Source organism: Lycorma delicatula, chromosome 12, assembly GCF_047948215.1.
Source record: "Lycorma delicatula isolate Av1 chromosome 12, ASM4794821v1, whole genome shotgun sequence".
NCBI classification, from domain to species: domain Eukaryota; kingdom Metazoa; phylum Arthropoda; class Insecta; order Hemiptera; family Fulgoridae; genus Lycorma; species Lycorma delicatula.
The window spans coordinates 76,087,188-76,100,764 of NC_134466.1; the positions used below are offsets into that span (position 1 = coordinate 76,087,188).

Sequence of the window (13,577 nt, forward strand, 5' to 3'; positions counted from 1 at the left end):
TATTGTGACTCTATTCTTATATCTTTATCTTTACCTATGCAATCTTTTTAATTTTATAACTAGACAGAAGTATATTTTATAAATAATTTTTTATTCTGACCGGTATGTAATAATAAATTATATAGATTACAAGTGAAAAAAAATTAAAAAACAGAACTGCCTCAGTATTTGTTTGGATTGATCGAATGAAACGATTGTAAAATTTTGATCTGAGAATCATGAAAAATGTAAAATTATTGTAAAATAAAAAATAGATAAATATATGAAGATAAAATAAATCACACTTCAGAAGATGTTAATGAAAATTATTTTAGCACATATTTACATGTTGAATGGGATGCAAAAAATTCTTTCTTTTTTTTTAATTAGTATTATTTAAAACTAATTAAGGACTTCATTGTCTGTCTAAAAAAGAAATTGTTTGATTCTGATTTAAATAAATGGGTGGGGAGATCTTTTTTTAAGTGGTTCTGAAAGTTATTAAAAATTGGAAGTTAAAACAAAATTAGGTCCTTTCTTGTAGTCAAAGTATTGTGTTGAATCACAAAAAATATTTCTCTGGTCTGGTTTGATAAGATGGTATTCATTATTTTTTTTAAAATTAATATAGTAATGCTAGTAGAATTATTTAACATTTAAATTATATATTTTGAAATTATAATTTTCTTTATAACTAAATTTCAAAGATTTATATATAAAACATTGATTGAACATGAAGAGTTTAAAAAATTGATTTTTAATAAAATTAAAATAAAATCTCCTAGACCTCCACTGTGTTATTCTCGTGCACGTGAGAATAATACTAGTAAATAACAATTAAAGCGTCTTCAATTTGTAAAAATATCAGTATTATATAGTAATTTCTTCAGAGCTACACTTTGGTCATCATAGCACTAGAAATTTGTAAGTGCTCTGAAATATGATGGTTTTAGAATAGTATGCCCCTTCAGAAAAACAGTAGTTACAGCTGGTTACCTTCCTTACAAGTAAAAAGTATTTTAGACATTTCTTAGTGTTACTCAACAAACACCACTAGGATGTGACTGTACTTTTTGTTTTTAGTTAAGTAACAAGAGGCAGGTGCAGACAGTCGCTTTGCACATAAAGTAACAGTTGTAGTAGTTGTGTTGGTTGAGCCGTCATTTAGTCGTGTGCTTTTTACAGGTATAAAAACTATGTTCATTAAAAATAAATTGTTCAGTAGTTTTTATATGATAAAGTAACACAATCACAGAAATCTTTAGATTTTTATGTATTTATCTATTAGATAAATATATATATACATATATATATTTTTTTTTTAATACAAACAAAACTAGTAAAGATATTGTCAAAAACTTTTTTTTTTATTTCACTCTGTATACTTATGGTACTTTTCTACATAGTTACCTATATTTATCATAGTGTTCTATTAAATTGTTTATGTCCATGTCATGGAAATCAGCCACCTCTGAGACAGTCAATCTTAACTATTGTTTTCACTTCTTCATCGGTGTCAAATCGCTGACTACCTAGAAACTCCTTCAGATAGCAAGGTCCTGGCTGTACAACGGGTGGTCTGTTTGCTCCCATCCAAAAGATCTGATTAACTCTAGAGTTTAAGCAGCCGAATGAGGTCGTGCATTCTCAAGCAGCGTCAAAATTCCAGATGTCTCTTTTCTTATTCTACATGGCACACGAAAGCTTCATCAAGGTCCTGCCATACATAGGTGAGTTTATCGTCCTTTTGGACATAAAATCGACTAACAGAATAACATGTCTATCCCAAAACACAGTTACCATAATCTTGTGTGTTGACATTGTCTGTTTGGCTTTCTCTTTGTTTGGAGATATTGTGTGTCGCCATTCCATTGACTGCTGCTTTGGCTGGAGTGATGTGAGAAACCTGTGTTTCATCCCCTGTGACAATGCGATCCAAAAGTTCATCACTGTATAAGGTCAACTATTTAAAACACTAGCCATTTTTCTTTTTTTGATGTTCATCAGAAAGCAGCCTTGGATCCCATTGGAACCACAGTTTTCTGAACTGCAAGATTTTAGAAATGATTTTGTGTAGCACTAATCTAGAAACTTGTGGAAAATCAGTTGCAAAGTGGAAATCATGAATCACTGGTCATCACAAATTTTTGCATCAACTTTACACATCAAATCGTCTTGTGATTACAGAAGAATGGTCCGATTGCAGTTCATGATGGACATTGTCCCCCCCCCCCCATCCTTGAACAGTCTTACAAATTAATGCGCTTTACTGCCACTCACATATTCACATATCTGGTGATGAATGTTCACTGATGACATGTTCCTTGCAATCCAAAATCAAATTACAGACCGAATTCACAATTAGTGGACCGCTCAGTTATTTGAAACATTTCAACTTCACAATATAATTCATACCCAGTAACTGACCGCAAATAGTGCCTGCATTTGTGCAAGGCATGCTGGCAAGCAGGGCACATGTGCTTTTCAACAGCCGCACAAAATTTACATAGTTAAAGCCAATCAGACCTTACTTAAAAAATAATCCTCTTAAAATTTATTTATTACTGTAGTCAAAATCTATATCTTTTTGAATAAAAATATGTGAAATAAAGAGTAAAACAAATTTTGTTCATAAATTTTTTAAATTAGTATGATATTTGTTTCAAAATCATGTTAGAATTTCTTTGAATAAAAGATGATTTCAATATGTGTATTTTGTATGTTACTGTAGGTAGCAAGCTATTCCAGCGATAATAATGATGATGATGAAAGTTGCAGTGATAGAGATAGTAGTCATTATAGTGATAGCAGTGATTTTATTCCAACACAAACTAATAGAGAGAAAACATTATATAAAAGACACATGTAAGTTATTTCTATTTTATTTTTGTTTTAATATTAAATAAAGACAAAGTCATTATTGTTTTCATAAGGGCTTATTTGTACATATAACAATACTGAATTCTAATTATAACAATTTGTTTTCATTAATTCTTGGACATTAAAGTATTTTTTTTTTCATTTAAATTTTCTTTTCTTTTGGCAGGAGTTTAAATAAGTTCATTTACTTATTTATGTTTTCGAGATAGAAACAGAATTGCCTATAAAATGGCTATAAAAATAATGTCACAGTGTACATGATTTATTTGCCACTTAGTTCTAAGAAATTCATTTTTATGTTATTTATGAATTTCTTTTTATTAATGCTTATACAGTCAAATGTAATGAACATTTATTGAGAAATTTTAACCATTAGAGATATAAAAATATCTCGATTTTGTACTCCATTTTACCTAAAAAGATCTTTATAAAATTGAACAGGTAATTATTTTTATGATTAATTCACCATAGGAGTTCAAAGTTTGTATGTGAGAATATAAATTGAAATTTTGAAGTAAATATAGTTTGATCAGAATCTGAATCCATGAACTTCTAAATGAAAGGCTGAAACGCTATTATACCAATAGAGGTTGGAAAATTAATGAAAATGAGATTAATGAACTTGAGTCAAATAAAACAACAGAAAAAATTCTTTCCCATTACTTATTTTATAGGAAAGTGTTTATTATTATTTGTGTATTGTATTTTTAAGCTATTTAAACAGGCCTTGACTTCCTCAGCATGAATCTGGTAAGATTAGACAACAGAATCTATAGTGGAGCGAGTACAATGAAAAGAGATGAGGGTAATAAAAGACTATCCTTGGAGAACTGCAGTACAAGACAGAAACACCATCTAGAGTAAGACTCAAGGCTCCCTCCAGTCGGTATTCAAGGACTGGAATATGGACTGGAGGGAATATTGACTTTCAACTTCTTGAACGTTTCTCCTATTCTCTGAGCAGTGTGAGGGAATGCGTTGTCATGTATGAGAATCACACCTTTTGAGAGAGCACTCTGAAGTTATCACTCATCGCAGGTCTCACTTTCAGTTGGAGCGTGTTAGAAATAGTACTAACTATTCATGGTACATTGATCTTCTAAATAGTCACTAAAAATTGGGCCTTGCAAGTCCCAGAAGACTGTCAAAATCACTTTACCGGCTGACACATGAGTTTTGAATTTTTTTAGCGGGCAAATCCGAATGTTTCCTTTCAAGACTTTGGATTTGGGCTCAAAATGGTGTATCCACGTTTCATTACAGGTTATTGTACAATCTAGAAAGTTATCATCTTCCATTTTAAACTGTTCTTTGAGCTCAGAACAAATGCAAATCCGGGTGTCTTTATAGGTTGACTCAAATGTCTTGAAACCCATCTTAAACATGTTTTGCGATAATTCAGCACATTATGAATGATTGAATGCGTGATTCCAACACTAATATTACACAAACTAGCAATTTGGGAAATTTTGACTTGCCTGTCTTCGCGAAAAGATTATTTATGCGATTTTGCACCACAGTAGTTGAAACTTCAACTTGTCTTCCAGAACAATGGAGATCAGTCACATTTGTTCTGCCCAAATTAAACTGTTCCACCCGTTTATACACATTACTACGGTTTAAACACTTTTCACCATACCGTTTCAACATTCTTGAGTAAATTTCTGCCGGTTTCACATCTTCTGATAGTAAAAATCTTATCACTGAACATTGCTCTTCCAGCATAAACATTTCAAGCAAAGCTGACATTCTGAAATCAGCAAAATAGGTTTGTTTAGATTAATTATGGTAGAACAGCTGATTAAATGTGTTCCCAAGGTTGCCAACTTAACCCGAAAAAAATTTCATTGTTATTGAATGAACTGTTTTTTCTCTGCATCAGTTTGTTTCATTAATTATTGAGCGTCCCTCATAATTCAGATTATGTTTAGAATTACATGTGTAATGTAAATAATATAGCTGTAAATGAAATTTGTTTTTAATTTTCTATTTGTAATCTGTAATTTACATTTTATTTAACTTGTGAACAGTAAGCAACCTCTTGGCTCAACTGATGAGAATTGTTTATATGACATATAAATGTCATATGAATGTCATATGTCATATGTCATATGAATGTCATATGTCATATGTCATATGAATGTCATATGTCATATGTTGTATGTCATATAAATGACATACAAATGTCATTTGTTGTAAAAACTCAGGCCGACCATTCCCGAGATGTGTGGTTAATTCAACCCCAACCATTTAAGTATACCAATTTAAGTATATCAACTGACTTTTATTCAAATCTATGTAAAAATAATTTACCTTTACTAGCATTTGAACATCAGAACCTTTAACTTCAAAAATCAGCTGATTTGCAACAATGATTTTACCACTAGACCAATCCAGTGGGTTACAAATGAAATAGCAATTTTAAAAACTTTTATGAGAATATTGTTTAATATTTTTCGTAGTTAATTTCAGAAGTGGTCTTCAGTACATCTTAAATATTTTTTTGTAGAAAACACCAAAAAAAAGACAATATGTAATTAGTACCATAAAAATATTCAATCTTATTTAGATTCAGTATTACCGACTGTTATCATCATATTACCAACTTAATCTCAAATACTCAACATTATAACAGTAAAATTGCCAATTTACTCATTATTTCTAAAGAAATTTACTAATATTGGTAATTACTGATTATAAAGTGATAGTACTGATTTATTAAAGTGTTGAACAAAGTAGATTATGTATTCTGTTAAAAAATTAAGTTCTGTTCATTTATAGTTAGTTTCACTTTAATATGTCACAAAATTCTTGTACAAATACCATTTATTTTTAATGCTTATACAATCTTATTCTGTTGTGTTAAAAATATTACATAATTTATAAATTATTTTACAGAAAAACATTAATTTGTTTAGGCTATATTTATGAATTAATAAACAGAATGTTAGTAGAAACTCTTAAATAACTTTCCAAAAGTTAAACATAAAAAAATAAAATTTAATAAATGTTCTTGCTCAAAAAGATCTATTTATCAGTATAAGACCATCACAACGTCAAGTATCATGAGGGATAACTTAAAAACTTAAATGGAAGGGTGGTAGCTTTGTGACCATCATTTATACAGCTATTAATGATTAAGATTATACAATCTTTAAAAACTTATTTTGTAGAAGATGTACACCAAATTTCTTTAAAATATCTGAGTCTGTTAAAATGTAACTTTTTACTGAAAAAATACAAAAGTCGCTGACAGATGGAAAAGGAAGTGGGGTATTTGTCCAGATAAACTTTTTCATTATTTTTATGTACCTTAAGTTTGGCAAACCCCTCGCAGGACACCTCTAATAAATAGCTTTAAAACCTTGTATATTATATATGGTTTTAATGCTATTTAATATCTCTTAAATGTGACTTAATCATAACTGAGTAATAAATCATAAAAAATGAAACAGAAACTCTTACTTACAGTTTTTTCTCTAAAAGTTTTAATCTGAGCACCTTTCAATATGTGGCACATATTCAACTGATCAGAGAGTTCATTCTGTACTTCATTCAACATGTCTGGAGTAATGGAAGCGACAGTCTCTTCAATCCTGTGCCTCAAAATGGGTAGATAAGTAGGTAGTGGAGGCATGTACACAAGATCCTTTATAAAACCCAAAAGAAAAAATCACATGAGATCAGATGGAAAGTCTTTACCAAACTGCAAACAAGCTTTGTCATCAGAACCTTGTCAACTAATCTAATGGTAGGAAAATCTCATAAAACTGATCACATACAGAGTTATACCGGTGAAGAGATTCATCATCTTCTCAGCTAATTCTCTGATCTATATTGTATTTGAAAAAAAACTGTGTATGCAGCATTTCAAATAAACAACTCCTGTTATGCTTGATTCAGCAAAAAGAATGGCCTATAAACTTGGCTTCTAGATATATTGAATAGAAAACATCTAATTTTGAGGAGACACTTTCACATTGTAAGAGTTCATGGGAATTTTCACTGAGATGAAATGTCAACTCATCACTAAACACCATACGATCAAGAATGTTATCTTCATGCTGTAACATTTTAATCATGAAGTTGGTATGCACAACATAGTTGGTAGTAGACTTCAAAATCTGTAACATTTATAAATGTTATGGATGCATATGTAAGCGTTTCCTTAAAACATTCTAAACAGTCATTGCTAGTTTGTGGCTGGTCTTCCTTTCAACAGATTTCTTTAGGACTACGCAGGATCGACTCCCGACATGATCATTACTTTTTTCAGGCATCCTCAGTCATCTCGTACTCTTCCCTTTGGTCAGACATCCAGTTGTTTCAAATCAATTATGCCTTCAACCAATGCTGTTGTCGCTTGAATGACTACAATTAAACTTTCTATGAAACGCACTTTAAACTGTAACTGTAGATTCACATTTAACAAACTGCAAAACATAGAAGGCTTTTTGATCAGTAGTTGCCATCTTTGCTGGTGGTGCTTTCAAACAGAAAGATAGGGAATCAATCTACAGTCTTCCAGGCAACTAAGGTTGCCTTCAATCAGCATTGTACATCTCATCCAAGAGAGATAACAGATTAAAACCCTGATATTATTTTTGCTTTACACCCCCACCCCCATATTTATGCATTTGGAATAGTTTAAAATGAGATGAGTGTATATATCTGTTGTAATATTATGTATGCTAATTAATAGTTTATTAATTTAAGAAAATTAATTCATGTAACAATATACATGTGAATTACAAACTTAAGAACATGTATTTCCGATTGAAATTATTACCTATAATAAAATGAGTGACTTATGCATGCGGTATTTACTTAATGTGTATCTGAAAAAAATTTTTGTATTAAATAGAGTTTTTTTCAGATGGAGGTTACTAGAATTGGATATGCTGAAAGAAATTCAAGAAGAAAATAATAAAAGTATCAGTAATTTGAAGAGAACTATGAAACGCAGTAGTAGTTTTGTTGGCAAAAACAATAAAAATGGTCACATAAAGACAAATGTTTCATCAAGAAGACGACCTTATAAAAATAAAATTAACCGAAATCTGTTAAAATTAGGTTTGAGAAATAAATCAAAAATTAAAGGAATAGAAATCAATGATGAGAATGTATTCAATGGATATAAAAATGAGGTAGCTATTTTAAATACCAGCTTTTTTATTACTTAATATCTTTTCAGTTATATGCATAAATTTTACCTTTTTTTGTGACATCTTTAAAAGAAATCTTGTCTTTTTTAAAAATGGTTTTAAATCAGAAAAAAATGAGATTTTTTATGTAAAGGTCTTCATTTTATGATATTCATCTTCCTGATTAATCACCTTCATAAGACTTTAAATGTTATTCCAACCATGAGAGACTAATCTCTGCTTGATTTACAAAATTACGGACAAAAATTATTTTCCCAGCTATTGTTCAAATGCTGGTGCTAGAGTATAACTATAAAGAAAAACTACAGCTATCAGTTAAATTTTGGGTATTGAGATCTTTGTAAATGTTGATATCTCAAGACATTGAACTATGTCCATTAGTCCAAAAACACAAAAAAAGATGTAGACATTTCTGGAAGATGTATGCGCATAGATTTGCTGTTATGTATTTCAGTTAATATCTTCAAACTTGATCAACATATCCCATACAATAAGACTACAATGTTACAGATTAATGATTTGCTGTAGTTTCTTCCATCATAATTCCCCTTCTAATCATAATTTTTTAAAAAGTCTTTAATTTTCAGCATAAATATAAGCTCAAGAAATTTTCAATTAGCCTTCTGAATTATAAATTATTTCTTATATTTAATATCTTCTTGTATTTTCCTTAATATTATTTCACGTGTTTATTATTTAAGTAAATAATATGGATTTTTAACACATCTTTTAATTTTATAATTAATTGTGTATTCTTTGATGCTGCTCTGATCAAGATTTTACCATATTTCCTGTGCTCCATCCAGGCAAATGCTGGGGAAGTTCATTTTTATCTAGAGAGTAGCATATTATCTATATACCCTTATCTGACGTGATCTGTGTAATTTTTTTTTTTACCAATTTGAATAAAAAATGTATTTATTAGCTTTTTGCATTCTTCGTTTAATACTTAATGTGTATTAAAATATTTATCAATTAATGCACTTAACAAGTATTCTATTGTCTATAAATTTTATTTATTTGAATTGGCACAGTTACATTAGTATTTTTAATAAAAAGATTATTTTTGCTCATCAATATTATATATAATAGAATCTTTCCTTTTTTTATATTTAATTTGCCTTTATAAATATATAAAGCATAATTTCCCTTCATCCTTTTAGGCAAATGTTGAATCAGTTCTTTTTTATTATCTTTGACGTATCAAACCTACCGTTCTGGATAAATTCTACATAATTTTATTTTGATCTGAATGAGCGATAATGACTGTAGAATTAAAATAGTTATTTTTAATTGTGATTTAAATAAAAAATTTTAATGAAGTTCAAGATTTCTGCTGAAGACACTGCAAGTAAAATTTCAAACTGGTAAGAGATTAGCAATCACTTTGTTACTAAGCTGAAAAACAAATTATATATATATATATGCTTTTAAAAAATAAATACAGTATATTATATTGTTATATTGTGATACACAACAGAGTATGATACTTTGTATGTATGTATGTATGTATGTATGTATGTATGTATGCTGTTTGCTAGTTCTATTCAATTCTCATTTGTTAATATAGTTTATGATAATAGTATTAATTTTAATAAGCAAAAGAGAGGGTGTGTGTGTGTGTATATGTCTTAAGTATGGATAACAATATTTTTCATTGTTTGTCTACCAACTTGTTATTTGTTTTAAACATGTTATTCACTATATTGAAATCAGTAACTTCCAACAAAAATCTTCCATAAAAACTTCAAATTAAAAGCAAGCTCAACACAATCTTACAGTTTACATAAAAAGTGTTTTGAATCCATGTATTTATCATCACTTATATAGAATTTGATCATGTCAACTGTAAGTTTTTAAAATATAACTAAGGTAATTCATTACCTGAGATAGTATTTTAACAACTGATTATAAAGTCTCAGATTCAAAATTTGTTATCTATGTAACTTGTGGTTTTTTTACTTTTACAGTTCCTGCAGTTTTTATCATTTTATGGTCTTTTTTGTGGTGGGAGGCTTGATATTTGGTGACATTTTGAAGCCAGATGCCCTTCCTGAATTTCAACCTTTAAAGTTAAAGAAATTTAATGAAGTTCTGAACCTTAAGAATGTTAGGTGGAAATGCTGCTACACTGCCATGGTGGTTAAAGGCATTCATTGTGATTATTTTTCAAAATCTACTCTTTCTTAGATTTATTAATGTAATTAATAGATTTAAAAAAAATTTTAGTCCAGAGAGTTTGAGTGTGTGTTTGTGTGTGTGTGTATATATATATATATATATATATATATATATATACAAAAAAAAAAATTATATATATATATATGTGTGTGTGTGTGTGTGTGTGTGTGTGTGTGTATGTGTGTGTTTGTGTGTGTGAAGATTATAATTAAACCATCTGGCATCCTTTAACATTATAAAAAAAAAGTTAAAAATATTAAAAAGAATTCCTTTACGTGTTTTGATAATGAAAGTTTAGATTTCTGATTATTACAGATATGTCTTTTAGAGTTATTCTTATATTATAAAAAAAAATTTGTATTGTTTTATATAGACTATTCTTTTTTTCAGATTCATCTAATTGAAGATAATAAATTATATATAAATAATGAAGATAACTTATTAATCAATGGATATTCATCTTCAAGAAGGTCAAATAGAAGAAATGATATTTTTAGAAACCTTCACAAGGCTTATATCATGAAAAAATATCATATTTCTGTTAATTGTAATAGTGATAGTGATACCGACAATAATTTTGATAATGATAATAAGTTACCTTGCGATGTCTGCAAAATCAAATTTTGTAATTGGACGTCATTAAACGGTCATATGGTTAAATTTCATGAAGGTGATATAACAACAATATGTGAAAAATGTGGACATTCATTTTGTAACAGTACTGATTACAAGAAACATGTTAGTGAATTTCATAACGATGATAATAATTGTGATGAATCTACCACCGCTTGTTATATTTGTTTGAATAAATGTAAAAGTTTTAATGATTTTCTTGATCATCTTAGAGAAACACATATATTTTTTGATCTGTATACATTTAAATGTGATAAATGCAAGATTAAGTTCGCTAATGAATATATGTTAAAAAATCATTATTTATTAAATAATTGTTTATTTTGTTACATATGTAAAAATTACATTGCTATTAATGTTCAACGATTTAAACTTCACATATTGCATCATTTTAAAATCCATAAATATAAATGTAAATTTTGTGAAAAAACATTTTTAACACAACGCGGTTGTAAAAATCACATCGATACAAAACATAATTCATCAGTATTACCTTTTCATTGTGATATATGTGATCATAGATTTATTACTAAAAACAGACTAGACGAACATAATTATAGATGTCACAGCGTAACAGTTCATGAGTGCAACGAGTGCGGGAAAGTATATCAAAGTATGTATTCATTAAATATGCATAAAAAATTAAACCATCGTGATAAATTTGACAATAATGAAATTAATAATTTTATTTGTAATTTTTGCGATATTAATTTTTGTAGAAAACAATTAATTATTGAACATTTAAACGAAAATTTATGTAAATGTCCATGGTGTAATGTAATATCACCATGCATAACAAAACTTGAAGAACATATTGTAACACATAAATTATCTAAGAGCGATAGATATAAATGTACTCATTGCAACTTCGATAGAATCATAACTTTACAACATTATAAAAGACATGTACTTTTATCACATCCTAACATTTACTTATCATTAAATTTTACAAATAATGCTATAATTTGTGATAGATGTAATAGAATTTGTAGTTCCAGACATCATTTAAAAAAACATCAAAGAAGTAGTTGTATGGTTATAGTTAAAAATAATAATAAAAAATCGAATGACTATAAATTTTGTGAGTTTTGTAAAACGTCTTTTAAAACTAAATCGTTACTTATTAAACATTTTAGTAATCTTTTGACTACATGTTTTTTTTGCAATCTTAAATTTAATTGTGACACCTTATTAAATAATCATATGAAAGAATTTCATAATGACGATAAAAAAGTTAATTTAACAGAGAGAAATGATAATTTAATTTTTACTGATGTTCATAATAATAAATCAGAAAAAAATAATATAATCAATAATAATGCGGCAGATTTGTATATTTGTCATATATGTCAAAATAAATATCGTAATAGATACCTGCTGAATCGCCACATTCAAATTGTACATTCATCTAGAAATAAAAATAATAGTAAAAATATATTTAAATTTCATTGTTTGACTTGTGGTAATAAGTATCACACGAGTGCTGCATTAAAGAAACATATGAAGTCTTGTAAAGAAGATAAGAAATTATCATGTAATAATTGTAATAAATTATTTGTAAATGAAACAGAATTGGAATTACATATTATTATTTGTAATAATTGTCTACTTTGTAATAATAAATTTAGATGTTGTAATTTATTTATATCTCATTTTCATAAATTTCATAACGATGATGATGAGCGTGTAATTAAATTTAAATGTCGTAAATGTGATGATTTATCATCTTCAATAGATTTTTTTATTAAACATTATTCTCTTAAGCATAATATAATTGATAAACAAGATGATTGTATTGTTGTTATAGAAAATAAAAATAGTATTATTGATAATGATTGTGATAAGATTGTTTCACATGAAAAAGATTCACCAATATCATCACGGGATATAAATTCTGTAAAAAAAAATAATCTTCAGGATAAAGATAATAATGTTGAAATAAAAAATGTACAACCACCAACTTCACCAGTTAGTTCTAATAACTTGTCAATCATTAATAATGATAATAATCTACCTTCATTAATTAGGAGTAATAATAATAAAGATATTTCATTAACAGAGTATCATTGTAGTCCACATCATTATAATGATTCATTTATTGTTCTTGATGATAGTACTACTGACTGTGATAATGAAGATAAGTTAACCGTGTCAAAAACAGATTTAGAAAATTTTTCATTAATTATTGAAACATCAAATGATGATTAATTCTTATCTTAAATAGTATTATTTGTATTTTTGCACAAAATAAAATTATGGTACAAAATATTCTTTAAAACTTTTACATTTAACAATAAGATTTTAAATTTAAATTTGTGTGTAAATATATATATATCTTTTTTTTCTGATAACAATAAAAGAATATGAAAAACTAAACAAATTTCAATCGTATAAAAAACATTAGGAAAGTTTTGCAATACAACTTGATATTTTATAATTTTTTAAAATAATTTCTACCGCACATTATACTCTTCTCAAAATCTTCAAAAAACCCTGCCATGTTTCATAAGAGATTTGGCTGCTTTCATCATCCAAAGCCCTTATGAGGTCATCATCACTAGTAAAATTCCTTCCTTTCAGTCTGTTCTACACCTGGGGGAACAACACAAAATCACATGGAACATGGTCAGGACTGTAGGGAAGCTGCTTTAATAGTTTTATTCCAGTGCTGGCTGAATATTCAGACCAAACTTTGGAGCATTACCATGGTGAAGAAACAGTGTATCCATCCTTGAGTTT

At 28.1% G+C, this 13,577-nt stretch overlaps 1 protein-coding gene across 2 annotated transcripts in view; it reads left to right on the top strand.

Annotated features, from left to right (window-relative positions):
- Positions 1 to 13,172, top strand: part of LOC142333222 (uncharacterized) — a 44,209-nt gene extending 31,037 nt beyond the window's left edge. For both annotated transcript variants that reach the window (XM_075380209.1, XM_075380208.1), the window contains exons 6-8: positions 2,711 to 2,844; positions 7,736 to 8,006; positions 10,596 to 13,172. In XM_075380209.1, coding sequence (XP_075236324.1) covers positions 2,711 to 2,844; positions 7,736 to 8,006; positions 10,596 to 13,046 — 2,856 coding nt within the window. In that variant the 3' untranslated portion in view covers positions 13,047 to 13,172. The remainder of the gene's footprint in view (positions 1 to 2,710; positions 2,845 to 7,735; positions 8,007 to 10,595) is intronic.
- Positions 13,173 to 13,577: the final 405 nt, after the last annotated feature.